The sequence below is a fragment of the Grampus griseus genome (assembly GCF_964374135.1).
Source record: "Grampus griseus genome assembly, chromosome: 2".
Taxonomy (NCBI): Eukaryota; Metazoa; Chordata; class Mammalia; order Artiodactyla; family Delphinidae; genus Grampus; species Grampus griseus.
In genome coordinates this window covers 105,875,741-105,896,039 of record NC_139018.1, presented here as the reverse complement: position 1 = coordinate 105,896,039, position 20,299 = coordinate 105,875,741, and the positions used below count along the sequence as shown (strand labels likewise).

The window sequence follows — 20,299 nt, the reverse complement described above, 5'->3', positions numbered from 1 at the left end:
TACCTTGCAGCTGCGGCCAGGAGGTTTTTTGCATTGGGTGCTCCTGGGTCTACAGAGAGAGACTTGGCCGCTAACAGCAGCTTGCTGGATGCCATCGAGATGTTCTTGAGGTTCCCTATCACTTGGATCTGGTCTTCTTTCGTCTGGAAGGTCAAAAGGAGCCAGAGTCATTAGGGGCTGTCCATTTCTCCTAGGCAGCATTCAGAGCTAGGAGCAGCACCTTGAAACGGAAGCAGGTTATCTGTCTAGGTTGCATTAAGTCCAATTAGTCAGCAGATGCCTAACTTGTAAAGACTCTGCCCAGTGTCTACCGTTCCCCAAACAGCTATCCGGACCAAGATGCACACAACAGGACAGAAATCCAGCCCAAGTGGGTCAGCCAAGAGCTGTGCTGTCTCACAAGAGTGGGCATGAATGGGGGCGGGAGGGAGAGAGCGAGCGAGAGAGCACACAGACAGGGCCACAACTCCAGCATCTTGCTCAACAATGCGGGAGGTATCAAGGGGCTTGTCCATCTCAGCCTGGCACAAACTACCGTCACTGTCTGGACATTTAGAGCTGACTGCATCCCAGAAGCTCCCGACTCTGGAAAGGATACATTTCTCACCTGGCCTGCCATCCGAGAAACAACCCTTTGTAGATAACAGAGTAAAAAACACCCTGGGTACCACTTTTAGGGAGTTCACAGGAGCTCACCAAAAAATAAAACAACCAGCTCCATAAGCTGACACCAGACCAGTCACCCTCCCTTGTTCTAAACAAGGGGTTTATCTGTTCATCTGAAAGAGGTTAAGTTTGAATCACTTGACACTCAGGATCAGACACAGCCTTTTCAAGTGGGCTCCCCGAACTTCAAATACATGAGTTTTTACAGTATTAAACCACATTTGAAGTATAGGATGCAGAGCTGCCCTCCCTCCAAAAAGCAGAAATAAAATGATGAGTTCTGTTGGAGGATCGTGGGAAAAGTTATCTGTCATTTCCAGGAAGAACTTCACACATAAGCTAATAGTATCTTTGGGAATGCCATTCCTGTGAGCTCATGGAGCTCTCTGAGCAGCAAAGACAGTGTAAAGGTGTGGGCTGCCCACAGCTTCCCCGCTCCTATTTGCCACTTGGCCGCAGGGGACGACGGTCCACCAGAGTTGAGAGGGGCAAGGGTCAACTCCACTCAGCCACACCAGCCTCACCTGAGCCTGGCCCGCCATCTCAATGCCGGCATCGAGGAATTCATCGAAATCATCACTGAACTTCCCGGAGGCTGCAGCCAGCTCTCCGCTCTGGCCCCGAGTGGCATGGACCACCTCCCCTGCAGACTGGTTCAGATCAGCCGCTGCTTGGTTCAGTTCACTCTGGGCTTCCTGGAAAGGCTTCGTGCTCGGAGGTAACTATGGCAAGAGAAGGCAGGTTGCAGGAGAAGTTCTACTTTGCGTAGGAGAAACAAAGGTAGTATGTTGCAGAGGGAAGACAGACTCTCCTGGGATGCAGTTGTGAGTCATCGAGACTAAAAGGCTCTGTGTGGTCTGAGCCCTTGTTAAGGTTGACCTTCAAAATATGTACATTCCCGTGAACACCTATTCAGTGCTAGACATAGTGGATCTAAAAATGGTAAGGACAGCTTTCCTCAGGCTTCTGGTCTCCTAAGTGGCAGAGCCAGGATTCACACCTGGGCAGTCTGACTCGGGATCCACTCTCTGAACCAGCACTCTATCTTGGGTTTCTCAGACGGAAACTCTCAAAGGTTTAGCTTGCTGGAACTAAAAGGCAGATGCTATGAAACTTTAAATCCTATTCTTCTAAACTAACAGCCATCACTTTTATTCGTCAGTTGGTCTTTGCTAACAATATACTGAATAGCTTTTCCACAGAAGTGCCACTAGCAGCCCTGTAACTGTTTGTGAAAAGTTCCAGAGAGTTAAGCTAGATATTAGTCACACCACACCCACAGCTTGCATACCTGGTATATGCCAGGGACCAGGCAGAGAAGAACCAAAGATGAACAAGGCCAAGTACCCGCAAAGGGGACTCACAAGACAGGGACAGGACCAGGCCCCAAAGTGAAATTCCACAGACGGCTCACTCTCTCAGTGAGTCCCTGACACTTGTATCCCTTTATCGCCTGATGGTCACTGCCTGAGATGTCCTGATAAGAAGTTAGATGATCATATACCCCCTCCTCCCCATTCCTGTCTTACTGGGATGACCTGAGAGCAAACAGCAGCATGGGCTCAAAGAAGAAGTAAACTTTAGAAGCTCTACCTGGGAACTCGGCTGATCAGACAGCAAAACAAGGAAAAGGCAAATCGACAGGAAAAACAGGACTCCTAAGGGAAAGGCTAGCCGCTCAGAGGTCCCCTAGAGGGGAGCAGACTCCACCCACACCTAAGGTGAGCCCAGTCCCCCAGGCGCCCCTGCCCGAGCCAAAACCTCTCACCGAGTCCACCAGCAGCTTCTTGCTCGACTCCCCGATGCTCTTCAAGGCCACGTCCACATCCTTCTGCCCAGGGAGGCAATTCACGCAGTTATTCAAGGAGTGAGAGACGGCTTTGGCCACCTGAATACACAGGGGGAGAAAAGCCCCAACAGAAAGCAGGTTTCAGGGCAAACATTCTTGCACACGTGTTGGGAGTGAGCAGAGCTAAAACAGATGGGGAACTGATCTGCCAGCGTCTGCCTGACACTGTTTACCGTTAAATCTCCTCATCTAGGCCGCTCACTGGGGTTAACATCCTGTCTTAGCACAGGGTCTGACACAGCGATACAGCACACCCTACCTGCTCCCAAGGCCAGGCCAAGTCCTGACTGTGGCTCAAATACAACTCGGTTCTGAAACAAAGGTATCCAACACCAAGAGGAAGAGAAATAGCTGCCTTCTAGAGAGCCCTGCAGAGGTCCTGAGGTGGAAGGAGGCCCTGAGTCCTTTGGATCACAGTTAGCCCGCCCTGGGATGGATTTATGCTCAGCGACCCTCTGATGCCATCATCCCACACCTCGCCCTGCCCAAGGGCAGGCGGAATGTTCTGAGCACTTCCAGACCAACTTGGAGTTGCCCACATGCTGCCTTTTAAGGATGTGTGAGGCTCCTTGTCTACGCTCTCTGGTAAGAATCACCTGAAGAGGCACTAGAGAGAGTTTAAAGCACCGAGTAGCTACACCAAGCCTATCTACCTCACCTCCCAGGCTAGGAAGAGGGCTATACGTAAGCACACACAGGCCCAAAACAGACATGCTGCGTCCAGGTCCTTCACGTTCTAACGGCAGGTCTCAACAAAGCCCCCCATACTTTCTGTTGACTGAATTAAGCACGTCTCACATTATGGGGGCTACCATGCGAGGCTTCCAAAACTGCTCACACCGGGCAACAGCCTGTCCATGCGTCCACCTCAGGGATGACCTTGATGGCCACTTCCGGGCCTTACCTGGGCTAGTCTCTGCTGACTCTCCGCATCTCCAGGTGCGATCAGGGCCTGCTTGGCTTCCTGGATGAGCATGGCCGAGCCCTCCATCACGTCCCGGGCGGAATCTAACATGGCATGCACAGCCGCGGGGTCACTCGTAGATGCAGCCACGCCCCGGGCAGCCTGGGCCAGCGTTTTCAGAGCTTGGGCCGTCTCTCGAGCAGCCACCCCTGGGGATTAAAAAAAAAAAAAAAAAAATGAGCCCACCAGACTTTCTATTAGATTCCATCCAAAAGTTATACTTTTACTTGGGAGTAAGCCTCTAGACTAGAGCCTTCGAGAAAGGAGAGAATCCTTGGACAGTGCCTCGCACAGGTGGGCTCCAAATTGCTTTTTATAAAATCTGAATTGATGTCCTTCTCAAAGAAGTAGCTCAAGCCATTGGCTCTGGGCTGCTCCAAGAGGGATGTTACAACAAATGCCACGCTAAACACCATTTCCCTCTGGTTCCTGTCACGCCCACTACCCCACCTGTCCCTAGACCTAAAATACCAAGTGCATAGTATCGAACTCACAGATGAACCATTCAAGTTCACTTTTCTTTCCAGTCATTTTTATTGGGGCATAACTTACACGCAACAAAGTGAATGAGTCTCCCTGGGCAGCTCACTGAATCTGTACCGATGTGTACACCCACGTATCTGCCATCCATATGGAGAAGGAACATTTCCATTGCCTGTGCCCTTTCCCAGTCAATATCCTCTCACACTGGAAGTAATCCCTATTCTAGCTTTTATCACCTTAGACTAGTTTTACCTGTTCTTCAACTACGTGTTGATGGAACCACACTGTATGTCTTCTTTTGTGTCTGGTTTCTTTCTCTGACCACAATGCTGTGAGATTCACCCGTGCTGTTACACATAGAAGTACATTGCTTTTTCTTGCTGTGTCGTATTCCATTATAGGAACACAGCAACATCTGCTTATCCATTCTTCTGTTGCTGGACACTTGGGGATTGTTTCCTGTGTGGACTATTATGAATAAAGCTACCGGAAAAGTTCTCATCCCTGTGTTTAGGTAGACATATGGAATTGATTCTCTTGGATTTAAATCTAGGAGCTGAATTGCTGGGTCATAGAGTAAGTGTATATTTAGCTTTGGAGGATACTACCACACTTCTTCAGACTGGTTTTGCCATTATACACTCCGCCAGCACTATATATATGAGAGTTACAGTTGCTCTTCATCCTGGCCCGTACTTACTAGTGTTAGATTTTTTATTTTATCCAGTTCTGGTGGGTGTATAGCATGCGGGAATCTTAGTTCCCCGACCAGGGATTAAAACCATGCCCCCTGTAGTGGAAGCGTGGAGTCTTAACCGCTGGACCACCAGGGAAGTCCCTCACTGAGGTTTAATTCTTACATCCCTAGTGAGCAACGATGTTGAGCACTTTTTCATACACTCAGTGGCTGTTTGGACATCCTCTTTTGCGAAGTACCTGCTCATCTTTAAATTCACTTCTAAAGATGATGAGATTCGGAGATAAACTATGCATATAAACTAGTCCTTAAAAACTACAGTGCCACCTCCCATAGAAAGAAGAGGCGCCTTCCTACATGGTACCTAGTGCTTGGCGCACCCAAGAAAAGGAAGGAGACTGGAAATGCCAAGGCACGTAACAAAAGGCTCCTGGAACCTGGGGAACTGCAGAATAGCCAGCCTCAAAGCTCATCTCATCGAACCATTTCAGATGAGGCCCAGTGCTGAGAAGCATCTTGACCACGGACACACCTTTAGATCTGAGGTTAGTTTCTTAACTTCGGGGTCAGACTCTGCACAGTGTTCTTTGGGATAGAGAACTACAAGGGATTCTTGTTAGAACATACAACATCTGCATGAAAAATTCACAGATGACTTGCTCTCTCACTACACTTTGAGGTGACTGTATCTAAAGCCTTCGGCTGGATGGCACCCCTGAGCGTGGTCTTTACTGCTGCTGCTTCAGCCGCGTGGGCACAGACGCAGCAGGTGGTCCTCTCTTTACTAGGGACGAGGCACCGAAATACAAGAAAGAACACAAAAGGCCCTGGGGAATCCATAAAACAACTTCCCAGAGCTGCAGACTGGCTCATCTGTAAATACTTAGGAAGTCGCATAACTGGGACATAACTCTACAATCTAATCAAGGCAAATTGCAAAGCTGCCCATCTACCATTTATCACACGGCACTTCCGAGCGCAGCATGTGGAATGAACACATTTTAAACAAAGTGTTTTATATGGCAGAGGAGAAAGCATAAAGATAAGTAAAGCCAAGGTGAAGGAGAGAAAAAAGCCAAAGAGAAGAGTCACTGCATTTTTTTTTTTGCAGACATCAAGGAGGGTTTTATTGTTTGTTTTTTACTGGAGTATAATTGCTTTACAATGTTGCGTTAGTTTCTGCTGTACCGCAAAGTGAATCATCTATATCCCCTCCCTCTTGGACCTCCCCCCACCCCCTGCATCGCACCCATCTAGGTCATCACACAGCACCGAGCTGAGCTTCCTGTGCTATACATCAGGTTCCCACTAGCTATCTATTTTATACATGGTAGTGTGTTTACGTCAAACCTAATCTCCCGATTCATGTTATACTGAAGCTTCTGGCCCAGGGTGGAAGGACATCCTTGCTCAGAAGGGCACCCACCAGGTGTGGTTAAGACCTCGTCCAGCTCTGCTGCTGACAAGCTGTGTGGACTAAACAGCCGCCGCCTTTTCCCTCTGGGTCTCAGTTTCCCACAGGTCATAGGAGAGGCTGAGATCCCAGCTGTGACCCTTGAAAATTCTAGGCTGTGATTTCTAGACCTCTCCTCTTGCCTTCCTCGTTACCACGTGGACTCTTGAATCTATTTCTATTTGAGTTGTATTATTTTGGAAGAATACACCATTTATCATACGCCATTAGAAAAGTCATGTTCATGAGAAAATTATTTACTGAAAAGGCTTTTATAGACTCAGACAATTTTTCCAAAAGGCAGAAACCAGAAGAGCGGAATTCCAAAAGCCGAGGTATATCCACCCCACGTGTTTTCTGCTGAGGACTCACTGTGAAACCTCAGGGCACACCAAGAATCCTCTTTGGCGGCATTAGGTTTCCCGCAAAGTGGAAGCCACACCAACAAAAGGATGAAACAAGGCCACCAGATGCCAGGGAGCAAATGACCATCCAAGGCTGTACGTGGCTGAATTCACAGCAATATTCTCAATGGTAACGATGAGAATCATCAGAGTCCTATCTCCGAGCAATCACCACCCTCCGCCCCCCCAAAATTGTTCCTGGAGTCAAGGGTGCAACACACCCCAGAAGTGCCAGTGCGAAACACTGAAGCAGACTCCCTGCTTCAATAACCACAATCCTTGGAAGACACAGATGACGTTCCCAGTATTCCTGCCGTCTAGATCTCAAATTATATTCAGCAACAGTCTTAGGGAGACACACTAGTCATATGAAATACAGGGGAATTCTTTGTAATAGTAATTACTCCTGATCAGAATTCACGTAGATTGTGTGTAGACAGCATTAGACCACGTATCAAGCTCACAAGGTAAAAACCAAGTATGCAAGATTTTTTAATCTGTCCCAAAGGATCTGGAAAGGGTTCTGTCTATGTAACTGTACCCAGCCGAGAAGAAATGCATTTTGAACGCTGTACTGGTCAAATAAAACCACATCTGCATTAGAACCTAGTCCAGTGGCAGCTCATGTGTTAACTTCTGAGTATCCCACACATCTTAGGTATGGACGAGGGAACTGACACCCAGGGAGAAGCTGTCCACACTCGTGCTCTCTCCCTGCTTCCCATCCATTCTTCAACCTTCCTGTAATTGCCTTCAACAGGGAGAGCAGTGACCTTGTTTTTCCTTAAGCCAGTGGATGCTTCTCAAGTCCCTCCCTGCAGTGTCTTTCCAGGCAGCAATTATCTCTGTGAGTCGAGAGACATCCCTCTCTCCTGGTTTCCATGGTCTCTCCAAGGCTGCATGTTCTCGCTTCTTTCAAGGATTTCTAATGCTCAGCCTTCTCCTGAAATACTTGGGTTCCATAGGGTTATATCTGATAAAATTGTTCTCACTCTACCACTTTCCCTTATGCAAACTTAGCTACCCCCATGGTTTCAATCATTATCATTTTATTAAACATTTAGAAATATTTATCTCCAGCCCAGACTTCTCTACTGAGTTCCAGAGGTAAATATCCAGCTGCCTAATGGGCACCTCTCTGTGGATATCCTGCAGGGATTCAAACTGAATCCATTTAAAGTTGAACCTGGGACTTCCCTGGTGGTCCAGTGGTTAAGAATCCGCCTTCCAATGCACAGGATGTGGGTTCGATCACTGGTCAGGGAACTAAGACCCGCATGCTGTGGGGCAACTAAGCCCATGAGTTGCAACTACCGAGCCCACGTGCCGCAACGAAAAGCTGCAACAAAGACCCAGGGCAGCCCCCGCAACAACAATAATAATAATAAAGTTGAACCTGGCATCCCTAAACTCCAGCCCTCAACATGCCTGCCAGTGACCCTGTGTCTCCATCACAGTGACTCATACAACTCTTCGTTCAGCTATCAGGCTAAACTTAGAGCTGTCCGTGTTGCTTTCCCTATTCCCATTCCTACCAACTTCTAATCCATCACCAACAACCGTGAGGTCTCTTTTTCTTTAATCCATCCTTCATCTCCACTAACAATTCTTATCTGGATGAATGCAACAGCCTTCTCACTGGTCTCCCTGCCTCCAACTTTGCTTCCCTCCAATTTATCAGCACACGAAAAGAAGGGCAAAGTGCATTAAGGGCAATCGAGACTGTGTCGACAGATGCAAATTCTTCAGTATTTTCACATGCTCTGAGCTTCAATTTCAATGTATTTAAATTGGCTTATGAGGCCTTTTACGATCTGATCCCAGCTGACCTTCCCAGCCTTATCTTCTTACTCCCTACCCCCTTGCCTTTTACTTGGATCCTCTCACTTCATTTCATCAGCCTTCTTCTCCTGCCTTTGGGACTTCACATATGCTGTTCCCAAGTCCGCCACCACCACCTAGTTGGCGCCTGCCAAAATGAAATCGGGATACTTCTAGGCCGTTCTTCAGACATCAACTAGACAGTCTGTCATCCTGGATGTTATCAGTATTGGATGACGCAACTTGTGAAGCAGTCTTTCCTTCATTAAAAATCCATTTCATCATCTACACAAAATCTGGCAAGATTTCAGGAATGTGTAGAAGTTCTTGAAACTACATCTCTCATATGCCCTAAGCTTTTAAGAATTTACATACACTTTTCTTTCTCCTTGAAAGCTAAGTGAGTCACAATAATCCTTCAAACCCCGATCAGGTGTCAGTTCTGCTGTGGAACGTTCCCTCACCCTCTCATGAGGACAGAATTGTACATTCTTACTGTTGCAGGTACTATATTGCACTGTGCCGTGGTAACTCTTTTTGTGCTCCTACTGTGCTCTTATTTTCAAAGTAATAAACATACACAGTTTTTGAAGAAGCAAAGAGGATTTTCCTTATAGTGATGGAAAGAATAACTTATTGCAGATGAACCCTCCCCCTCAGAGAAACAACTAGAAACTCTGGAAAAATACAGACAGAACATCTGTTTGAAGGCACTGGAGAGATACCAAGGAACCAAGGTAACGAAAGCCAAGAACTTGGAAGAGAAAGAAAGTACAGAGAAGTGAGTACAACACTGCTTTCCCCCCTTCAAGGCATTTTCTAATTTGTAAACTGTTGCCCAGAAACTGAGAGGCTGAGCAAAACTTTCTGAAGTCGCATGGGGATGGGAAGATAAAAGAAGCATAGTTCTGAGCTCAACAATCAGAATGGCCCTCATAAACATCACAGATGTTTAGACAGGAGGCACGAAGGGCTACACCCTACAAGGTAAACTGGAAATGGACTTTGCAATATCCAATCAGTTCGGTTCCGCTCGTATTACGGTGATCTTCTCCTTTTTTAACCACCTGCTAAAATAAAAGATTAATCCTCTGTACGGAAGAAAACACAATCTAGAGCCTCAAATTATTTCTACAATGTAAATACCAATGATTAGCATTAAATTAAAAAAAAATCAGAAACATCAGGAGATAAGGTCAATAGTTGAAAACCAAGAAGAGAAAAAAAAAAAACAGAAAACAAAACAGATAACAAGACGCCCGTAGGTGATCCTGACATTGGAGTTATTGAACCTAGACTTTAAGTAAATGTAAAAACTATGTTGAAGAAATTAGATGACAAGATAGAGAATTTCAGCAGAGAAATGGAAAGTACAAGAAAGCCATCAAAAGGTTATTATAAAACTGAAAAATATGACATTTAAAATTAAAAACTCAATAGAAGAGTTTGAAGGTAGGAGGAATAGTGAGCTGCAGATAAATCCAAAAAAACCCACACAGAATAAAGCATGGAGAAGAAAAATTATGGCCAATATAGAAAAGAGCATAGGAGACACACAAAACAGTGAAAATATCTAACGTAGGGGGTAGCTGGAGTGTACAAAGAGGAGAGAAAAAAATGGGACAGAAGCAGCATTTGAAGATATAGTGGCTGAGTTTTCCAAAACTGATCTAAGACAGCAAATCCCATCTTTAAGGAGTACTAAAACCCAAAGTGGGATAAATAGGCAAAACGACACAAAACAAAACTCCTCTAGGCACAGTGCTTGAAAACCAAAGACTGAGAAAATCCAAAAAAACGAGTAGCAGAGGGGAAAACTAAAACCACATGACCTGTGGAAGGGTAAAGCGACAGCTGACTTCACAACAGAAATAAAGGAAGCCAGAAGACAACGGAATAACACCTTCAAGTGCTGACAATGGAATAACACCTTCAAGTGCTGACAACGGAATAACACCTTCAAATGCTGGAAGAAAATAACTGCCAACCTAAAATTTTACAACACGTAAAATTATCTACCAAAAATAGAGGCTAAACAAAGGCATTTTAAACAAACAACAACTGAAAGAATTGGTCACTGCAGACTCACACTAAAGGAATTAATGCAGGGAGTTCTTTAGGCAGACAGGAAATAATCCCAGGTGGAAGCACATTGCGATGCAGAAAGGAATGAACAGCAATGGAAAGGTCAATATGGAGGAGCATTTAATCAATACTGACTATGAAACAACTTTGAGGCAGTACTGAGGAGGTTAAATATATGTAGAATTAAAGCACTCAACAACAATGAATGAGTTGGAAGAAAGGTCAATGAAGTTTAAATGTCCCAAGATTCTTGCACTGTCCAGGAAGAGGTAAACATACTAACTTATATTATACTTTTAAAAAATTGTTCAAGGGCTTCCCTGGTGGCGCAGTGGTTGAGAGTCCGCCTGCCGATGCAGGGGACACGGGTTCGTGCCCCAGTCTGGGAAGATGCCACACGCTGCGGAGCAGCTGGGCCTGTGAGCCATGGCCGCTGAGCCTGCGTGTCAGGCGCAACAGGAGAGGCCACAACAGTGAGAGGCCCGCGTACCACAAAAAATAAAAGAAAAAAGAAAAAAAAGTTGTTCAAGAATAGGCAGTGAGGGGCTTCCCTGGCGGCGCAGTGGTTGAGAGTCTGCCTGCCAATGCAGGGTACACAGGTTCGTGCCCTGGTCTGGGAAGATCCCACATGCCATGGAGCGGCTGGGCCCGTGAGCCATGGCCGCTGAGCCTGCGCGTCCGGAGCCTGTGCTCCGCAGCCGGAGAGGCCACAGCAGTGAGAGGCCTGCGTACTACCAAAAAAAAAAAAAAAAAAAAAAGAATAGGCAGTGAATGTACAACTAATAAACTAATCAAGGGAAGAGAAATAGATTTTAAAAAGCACATATAAATCTGAAAGAAAGCAAGAAAGGAGAGAAAAAGGAGCCTAGGATAGGTAGGACATATAGAAAAGAAATAGTAAGATGACAAATACAAACCTCAATATATCACTAATTATATTATATACAAACAGACCAAATACTCCAATTGAACGGAAAATACTGTCACATCAACAAACAACTCCTCCCCCTCTGAAAGAACAACTACATGATACGCATAGGTATGCATGCATTAAATATAAGCATAGAGAAAAAATGAAAGTAAAAGATTTATGATGCACACTCTAATGAAAACAAAAACTTCTATGCAAAAAACTATAAAACAGTATTGAGAGAAAGGAAATCTAAATAAATGTAGAGATATACCACATTCACAGATTAGAAGACTCAGTAATGTAAAGATTTCAATTATCCCCAGATTCAGGTAACCCCGATCAAAAAAACAAACAAATAAAAAAACAAGCGAAAGGGTTTTTTTGCGGGGGAGGGTACAAATTGACAGGTTGATTCTAAAATAGATGTGGAAATACAAAGGGTCAAGGAAAGTCAGCACTAACTTGAGGAAGAGTAACAAAGACAGAGGACTCACATTATCAGATGTTAACACTTAGTATAAAACTGCAATGATTAGGAAAGTATGGTACTAAGGTAAGATCAGGCAATTAAAGCAATGAAAAAGAAGCAAAAGTTCAGAAACTGACTCACATTTATGCCCTTAATTTATAATGAAATTGCCCTCAAGACCACTGGGGAAAGGAGGGTCGCAAAGTGGTGCTGGGTCAAATGGATGGATGCCCTGGTGCAAAAGCAACTACACTAGGACCCTGTTTGCCCACATATAAAACTCAATTCCAGGTGGATCGTAGTTCTAAATATGGAAGTAAAACAACAAAGCCTTTAGACTATAACAGAGAAGAATATCTTCATGACTTGGAGAAGCAACATTTTTAAATCGGACACAAAAAGCACTAACCATAAAGGAGAAGTGTAAATTGGACTATATTAAAATTTAAGTTCTGTTTATCAAGAAACACCTTTAAAACAGTGAAAAGGTAAGCCACAAGATACAAGAAATACATATATATGTGACAACTAACTCCTGCAAATAAATAAGGAAAAGGCAGAAAACTCATATTTTAAAAAAATGGGCAAAAGACCTGAAGAGATGCTTCACAAAAGAAGGTACCCAAATGGCTGATAAACTGAAAATATCCTCAACTGCCCTGTTCCTCAGGGACACGCAAACTAAACCCATAATGTGCTTCTACTACACACTCAACAGAATGGCTCATATTGACAAAGCAGATGTGGTGACCAGGATGTAGAACAAGTGGAAATTTCAGATACCGCAGGAAGGACTGTAGCTGAGTGGCCGCACAGCCTATGACCCAGCAATTCCCCCGGGATGCCAAAAATGCTCATTACTTGATCTTGGTGGGGGTTTTTCAGGTGTATTCAATTTGGGATAACTCATGAAGATATACATTTAGGACTTATACTCTCCTCTGGATGTATATTATTCTTTAATAGTAATGTATATTTCAAAAAGAAAAAAATATTCAAGCCGTACTACTATATAACAAAAGCAACAATCCATCTCCTCTTCACCTGATTCCTACTTATAGAGCCACTCAGTTCTTTAAGGTTTCTTCTGATGGATGGATGGATGGATGGATTTATTTAATTATTTATTTATGGCTGTATTGGGTCTTCGTTGCTGCATGTGGGCTTTTCTCTAGTTGCGGTGAGCAGGGGCTACTCTTCGTTGTGGTGTGTGGGCTTTTCATTGCGGTGGCTTCTCTTTGTCACAGAGCAGAGGCTCTAGGCATGCGGGCTTCAGCAGTTGCAGCTCGTGGGCTCAGCAGTTGTGGCTCGCAGGCTCTAGAGCGCAGGCTCAGTAGTTGTGGCGCATGGGCTTAGTTGTTCCGTGGCACGTGGGATCTTCCCGGACCAGGGCTCGAACCTGTGTTCGCTGCACTGGCAGGTGGATTCTTAACCACTGCGCCACCAGGGAAGTCCTGATGTAGTTCTCATTTTCAAGTAATGGGCTAATACTGAAACTTCTTGTTGTCTCCATTTTAGATAGAAACAGACTTCCGACTATGAGAATATTCTTTTTTTTTTTTTGTATCACCAGGTATTTTTCCTTATACATTCTGTTCCCTATACAGTACTCCTGGTTCAGGGGTACCTGGTGTCTCCAGGGCTCAAACCCTCCCAGAGTTTTGCAGCACCAATCAGCTTGCTTCTTGTTAGCTTCCCTATCCCTGGACAACTTTAGGTTTTTATTTATTGGGGTCTCTCAGTTACCACTCATCTGTCTCCTTCCATCTTCGACAACTTCATTGAGATCTTATTTGTTTTCTTCTCTCTCATTTTCTTTGACTTTTTCTTTCTTTCCCTCCTTTAGTGGGATTTCAAGAGACATACACAGTTGCAGAGGTCTATAATTACCATCTGCTTATAGTCTAATAGGGGTGACTCAAATAGTTTGGGGGAATCATATTTGATTAGTCTTAGTACGCTTAGCATCAAGCCCAGTAACAAGCATGTTGAAAGTGCTTGAAAAATGTGTGTTGAACTGCTGAAATAAAAAAGTCAGGTTCATTGTCAAATCAACAAACTCCCCGCACCAGCCCAGTGGTCTGTACCTGGCCTCAGGGCATCACGAAGGGTGTGAGTCTCACCTGTGTAGTGCTCATTGCCTTGAGCAGCACAGGTCAGGAGCTGCGCCATGGAGGAGCCCACTGCTTTAGATGTACTTCCCAGGTCCTGAGCACATTTTTCCAGCTGTAAGAAGATTCAAGGCGGAAGACAGCTTAGAAGAGGCAAATCATCCACTAAAGTCTTAGCCCCAAAATAATGCAGATCAAACTTCTGGGCCTCAACTCTTTCCTACCTAATACACCAATGGCACTAAGAAGAAGTAGGGTGATAGAGGGGAAAGAACCCAGGCTTCAGGATAAACAAATGAGTTCACACCCTGCCCTCTGCTTCCTTTCCCCACTTGCTAGCTGTTGAGAGATTGGGGTAAGTCACTGAACTCTCCCAGTCTCTGTGTCCTGAGATCACAGTATCTAGCTCAGAAGGTTTTCAGAGAATTAACATAGGTACTCAACAAATGGTAGCCATTAGTATTATGCTTTCAGAAGCTAATTTAGAAGTCTGCAACAAATCCTTAGTGAGAATTAATTATGCCTTAGCAGGAAGTGAGCAGACATCCAGCTGTTCCACCTTCCTGGCACGTGGGACCATTAACATTGTTCAATTTGATCATTATACTTTGCGGAGTTCTAACCAGAGGGAAATGCAATAGGAATAGAGGTTTGGGATGGTAAATAAGATTATGAAAACGGGCAAAGAGCTTGCTTCCCATGACGAGCACGTCGTCTCGCTTTGTCAACGGAATAAATAATTCAGAGAATAAAGTCAATAAAGCCCTATGGTAAGGGTAATTATTCAATTACTAGATGAGGACAACATTTTGGAAGAGAACTTCCGGGCACGCTGCGAGAGTTCAGAAAAGCATCAGGAAATGTATGCAGTTTTAACCCCACAACATGTTTTCCAAGAGAGGCATTTTCTTCAAGTAAAAAATGGAGCCTGGTCCACTGTAGCCAACAGTATAACACAGTACACACATTTGTTTAGGGCAAACAATTTCTTTAAAAATCACATGATGTTTCTTGCATTCTAACTGACCGGTTGTTTTATGTGAAGGCAGAATAGGTGTCATGGGCTCCTGGAGCACAGAAGTCTGCAAAGGGATACCTGGACCACTTTTCAAAGCTGCTGGCTCAGGAACCAATACTGACTTTCTCTTTAGCCGGGGCACCTTAGTTAAGTGACTTCCTGAGTTTCCTGTTTTTACAATCAGGGGTAGCTTGATTTCACAAATATTTTCCGAATGCTTCCTACGTACCAGGCATTCTTCAATGGTAAATTAGATGCTCTGGTAGTCCTTTTATACTCTAAAAGTTTTTAGTTTCTATCCAAAGAGCAGCAGTAGCTAAGAGTAAAAGTTCTCACTGTGAAAGATCAAGGCATGGGTTTTGGAGTCTTACAGATCTGGGTTCAACCCATGGTTCTGATGCTAACTACCAGGTAACATTGAGTAGAACAGGGCACCTTTTTTTTTTCAGCTGTAAAATGGGGTGAACAACACTTGTTCATTAGGTTACTATCAGGATAAACTAGGCTGACTGTGTGTGTACACAGTGCAGAAGAGGTGCTTAATAAATGAAGCTATTTTATCAGTAATGTTCAGGAGTGAGGGAAAGGAGGTACATACAAATGAGGACGACTGGTAAAATTTTAGCCAAGAAAACCCTGGCACAGGCATCAGGAGGTACCATAACGTGATCAAATGAGATTTCTGGAGCCAACATTCCACTTGCTGTTGTGGCTTTACTAGAGTAAAGTGCTTTGCCATTGCCCACCCCAGTGTCTTGCACTATGGAAATTTTTTTTTTTAAACACGACTGTTGAAAATATATTCTGTGTTTATAACTTAATTGCCACCCATTTCGTAAATAAAATACTTTAGACATAAAGGAGATTGGGACTGGCCTACAGCTAGTGGATGACACAACCTGGACCAAGAAGCCAGAACTCCTAGGTCTAAACATAGCTCCTCCAGCTGCCCTGGGCATTCTTTTCAGAAAAAGCCTGCAGGATTAGAACACTGGCCTCAAACGCCAGCAGGTCTTGTTTATGGAAAAGAGGGATGAATAGGAACTGATGCCTGGTCATCCCCAGCCACACCCCAGGCAGGTACACACAGGCCCATCACCAGAGGCCCCCTCAGGGCCATCTCTATCATAAGACTGTTCCAGAGAAATGTGGCTATTCTAGGGCTTTGCATTAAAAACACTTGAAACTGAGACACACTGACCACCCCTCCCCCCAACTCTAAAAATGCCGTGACTTCCTAACAGAGGTAGAGTCCCAGACCCCAGCTGCCACCAACATCTCCTACCGTCTCCCCTGGGAGTGGCTTCAGCTGACTCTCCACGGCAGCCATCTTGGCATCCTGCAGTTCACTCTTCAGGGTCTGCACAGTGCTCAGTGCTGAATCGATTTCCATGGGACCACAGGCTTCATGGGCCTGTCAACAGAGTTGAGAATATGTGCACAACAGTCTGCTCGGGAAAAGCATCCCCAGTACCTTGCAACATAGGAAATTCCTTTCTGGATACAACCAATGATTCTCCAAATCTAGCAATAGGAAGCAAGGGTAACAAGCATTTCCTGAGAGCACAAAACCATGCTCAATCAGGACCTCAGTCCTAAGTTCCCTAAAAAATCAAGTATGTGTGTCTCATAACTGGATATACTTAAATTTTCCTTGAAGCTGTTTATATCAGAAATACATTACCTCTCAAACGAAGAGGATCCTTATTCACTGTGTCTGGGTTCTAGACATGGGGCACCTAGCACAGTATGTGTGCACACAAAAACTTGGGAAGCATGGGGTGGATGAAGGAACGAATAAACAAATGAACCCAGGACTCTACAGACAAGTCTATGTCAACCTTACTGAATCTCTTTACAAATTTCTAGATTGTAAACCATTATCGTTCCATACTGAAGGCTATGAAAGATTTTTTTCCTTAATAAAAACTTTTAAGAAAACTGCTTCATTCTGGTGATCATCTAGAACAGCGGTCTCCAAATGCTTTGATCACACACCCCCAACACGCATGTTAATAAATTATACACGTAAATGTTAGTAAATTATACACATACAAGTATATTAAATACTGGTGTATCTTAACTTCTTTCTTTTTTAGATAATAGTAACAACAGCAGCAGTACACACTATTTGATTGATTTCTATGTGTGAGTATTACTAGGTGACAATACTGAGGCAGAGAGGTTAAGTGACTTGCCCAGGTCACAAAATTAGTCAATGGCAAGGCGAGAATTTGAATGCAGGTGGTCTGATTTTAGAGCCTGTATTCTTAACCCCTACACTATATACTAAAATCATAAAAAGACTCTTCCTGAATCCACTGCACAGTGTTGCCTGAGTCCCACTTCGGGGATCACTGCTCCAAAGCAGTTGTTGGAGGTGGGTGTGTCGTTCAGTCACTGAGGAAACTTGTTAAAATGCAGATATTTGGGCGCTATGACCAGAGATTCTGACTGGGGTGCTCAGAGGTGAGGCCCAGGAACCTGCATCCTAAATGCCCCCATGTGATTCCAGTGCAGATGGTCCCTAGACCTCTCTTTGAGAAAGAGAGCTCAAAATAACTTTTTTATTAGATATAACCTAAAACTCTAGATATTTTTCTTTGGTGATGTAGTGCACTGTTTATATTACAAATTCAAATCAGCTTCTAACCTTCTTCCCTTGCTCATACATGAGGCTGCCTGTTTCTATAAAGGGATTGTTACAATGAGGAAAAATGAATTCATGCTAGAACTTCATGCTAATACCACATCAAACAGTAATGAGGCCCTTTGGTAATTAACACATCCCAGAGACAGAAACGCATTAATCCCCAGTTCTGTTCTATCGAGGATCTTGTGAAGGTGAATGCTCCCATTTAAGAGGTGGAAACCTCTCAGGGCAAAGATAGTATAGATGATCCTCCAAAATAGATTTGCTGCCTATATAATGTCATTAAGTTCACAAGATAACACCTGGAAGATATCATCACTTACTGTGCCCACAGTTTACCTGGCACCAAGAAACTGATGACTGGTCTCCCTTAAGACTGTGAGAAATAGATCATTGCTTGTCCCAGGGCAGGGGAGGAGGGGAAGTATGCAACTTAGCATAGTTTAACCAAAGTCATCTGTAACCAGAAGGTGATAACTAAGTCAAGGAGATAGCGGCTAAAAGGGGCAAAAGCCAATCCACATGAGCATATTTAGTGGTCAAATGGACAACTGAACCAAGCAATATGCCAGGCAGCGTTCAGGCCCTGGGGAGCACCCAGGTCACACCAACAGTAAGGAATTAAAAGCTCCGCTCCTGACAAGCTAACTGCCGTGACCAGGGTCCACTTGCCTTCTGTGATGCGGTACGCAGCTCTGCCAAGCTGGTGGCAAGGTTCTTGGCACACTGGCTCAGCTGCATGGCTGCAGCCTGGTCGCTGACAGTGGGCACTGCGGCTTTAGCAGAGGACACCATCTTGCTTCCAGGCTATGGAGAGAAAAGCTAAAGGTAAGACAGCTCCTGGGCAGCAAAAGTCAGAGTAGAGACCCAAACAGCAATGCCGCCTTATCAGCCAGAACTTACTTTGCCCTAAAACAAGGAATATTAAAACCATCTAGTTTCCCCCCAAAATTGCCAACCGAAATCAGATACTCTGGGGCAGTACATTCTAGGAATGTTTGAAACGGAAACTATGTGTCTTCAGACTGGCAGAATGGATAGAAAAACAAGACCCATATACATGCTGTCTACAAGAGACCCACTTCAGACGCAGGGACACATACAGACTGAAAGTGAGGGGATGGAAAAAGATATTCCATGCAAATGGAAATCAAAAGAAAGCTGGAGCAGCAATACTCATATCAGACAAAATAGACTTTAAAATAAAGACTACTAAAAGAGACAAGGAAGGACACTACATAATGATCAAGGGATCAGTCCAAGAAGAAGATAATAACAATTGTAAATATCTATGCACCCAACATAGGAGCACCTCAATACATAAGGCAAATGCTAACAGCCATAAAAGGGGAAACTGACAGTAACACAATAACAGTAGGCGACTTTAACACCCCACTTACACCAATGGACAGATCATCCAAACAGAAAATAAATAAGGAAGTGCAAGTTTTAAATGACACATTAGACCACATGGACTTAATTGATATTTATAGGACATTCCATCCAAAAACAACAGAATACACTTCTCAAGTGCACACGGAACATTCTCCAGGATAGATCACATCTTGGGTCACAAATCAAACCTTGGTAAATTTAAGAAAATTGAAATTGCATCCAGTATCTTTTCTGACCACAACGCTATGAGACTAGATATCAATTACAGGAAAAGATCTGTAAAAAATACAAACACATGGAGGCTAAACAATACACTACTTAATAACGAAGTGATCACTGAAGAAATAAAAGAGGAAATAAAAAAATACCTAGAAAAAAATGACAATGGAGACATGACGACCCAAACCCTATGGGATGCAGCAAAAGCAGTTCTAAGAGGGAAGATTATAGCAATACAATCCTACCTCAAGAAACAAGAAAAATCTCAGATAAACAACTAACCTTACACCTAAAGCAATTAGAGAAAGAAGAACAAAAATCCCCAAAGTTAGCAGAAGGAAAGAAATCATAAAGATCAGATCAGAAATAAATGAAAAAGAAATGAAGGAAACAATTGCAAAGATCAATAAAACTAAAAGCTGGTTCTTTGTGAAGATAAACAAAATTAATAAACCATTAATCAGACTAATCAGGAAAAAAAGGAAGAAGACTCAAATAAACAGAATTAGAGATGAAAAAGGAGAAGTAACAACTGACACTGCAGAAATACAAAGGATCATGAGAGACTATTACAAGCAACTAATGCCAATAAGATGGCCAATCTGGAAGAAATGGACAAATTTTTAGAATAGCACACCCTTCCAAGACTGAACCAGAAAGAAAGAGAAAATATGAAAAGACCAATCACGAGCACTGAAACTGAAACCGTGATTAAAAATCTTCCAACAAACAAAAGTCTAGGGCCAGATGGCTTCACAGGCGAATTCTATCAAACATTTAAAGAAGAGCTAACATCTATCCTTCTCAAACTCTTCCAAAATGTAGTAGAGGGAGGAATACTCCCAAACTCATTCTATGAGGCCACCATCAACCTGACTCCAAAACCAGACAAAGAGACGTCACAAAGAAAGAAAACTACAGGCCAATATCACTGATTAACATAGATGCAAAAATCTTCAAAAAATACTGGCAAACAGAATCCATTAGCACATCAAAAGAATCAAACACCATGATCAAATGGGGTTTAGCCCAGGAATGCAAGGATTCTTCAATATATGCAAATCAATCAATGTGATAGACCATATTAACAAATTGAAGG

The 20,299-nt window shown here is 43.8% G+C and overlaps 1 protein-coding gene across 3 annotated transcripts in view; it reads right to left on the bottom strand.

Moving 5' to 3' along the window:
- Positions 1-20,299, bottom strand: part of TLN2 (talin 2) — a 450,475-nt gene that overhangs the window by 100,770 nt on the left and 329,406 nt on the right. For all 3 annotated transcript variants that reach the window (XM_082647306.1, XM_082647308.1, XM_082647307.1), the window contains 7 exons: positions 18,259-18,393; positions 16,219-16,347; positions 13,928-14,030; positions 3,420-3,628; positions 2,435-2,554; positions 1,191-1,388; positions 4-143 (listed from right to left, as the gene is read on the bottom strand). In XM_082647306.1, the coding sequence (XP_082503432.1) occupies positions 4-143; positions 1,191-1,388; positions 2,435-2,554; positions 3,420-3,628; positions 13,928-14,030; positions 16,219-16,347; positions 18,259-18,393 (1,034 nt within the window). The remainder of the gene's footprint in view (positions 1-3; positions 144-1,190; positions 1,389-2,434; positions 2,555-3,419; positions 3,629-13,927; positions 14,031-16,218; positions 16,348-18,258; positions 18,394-20,299) is intronic.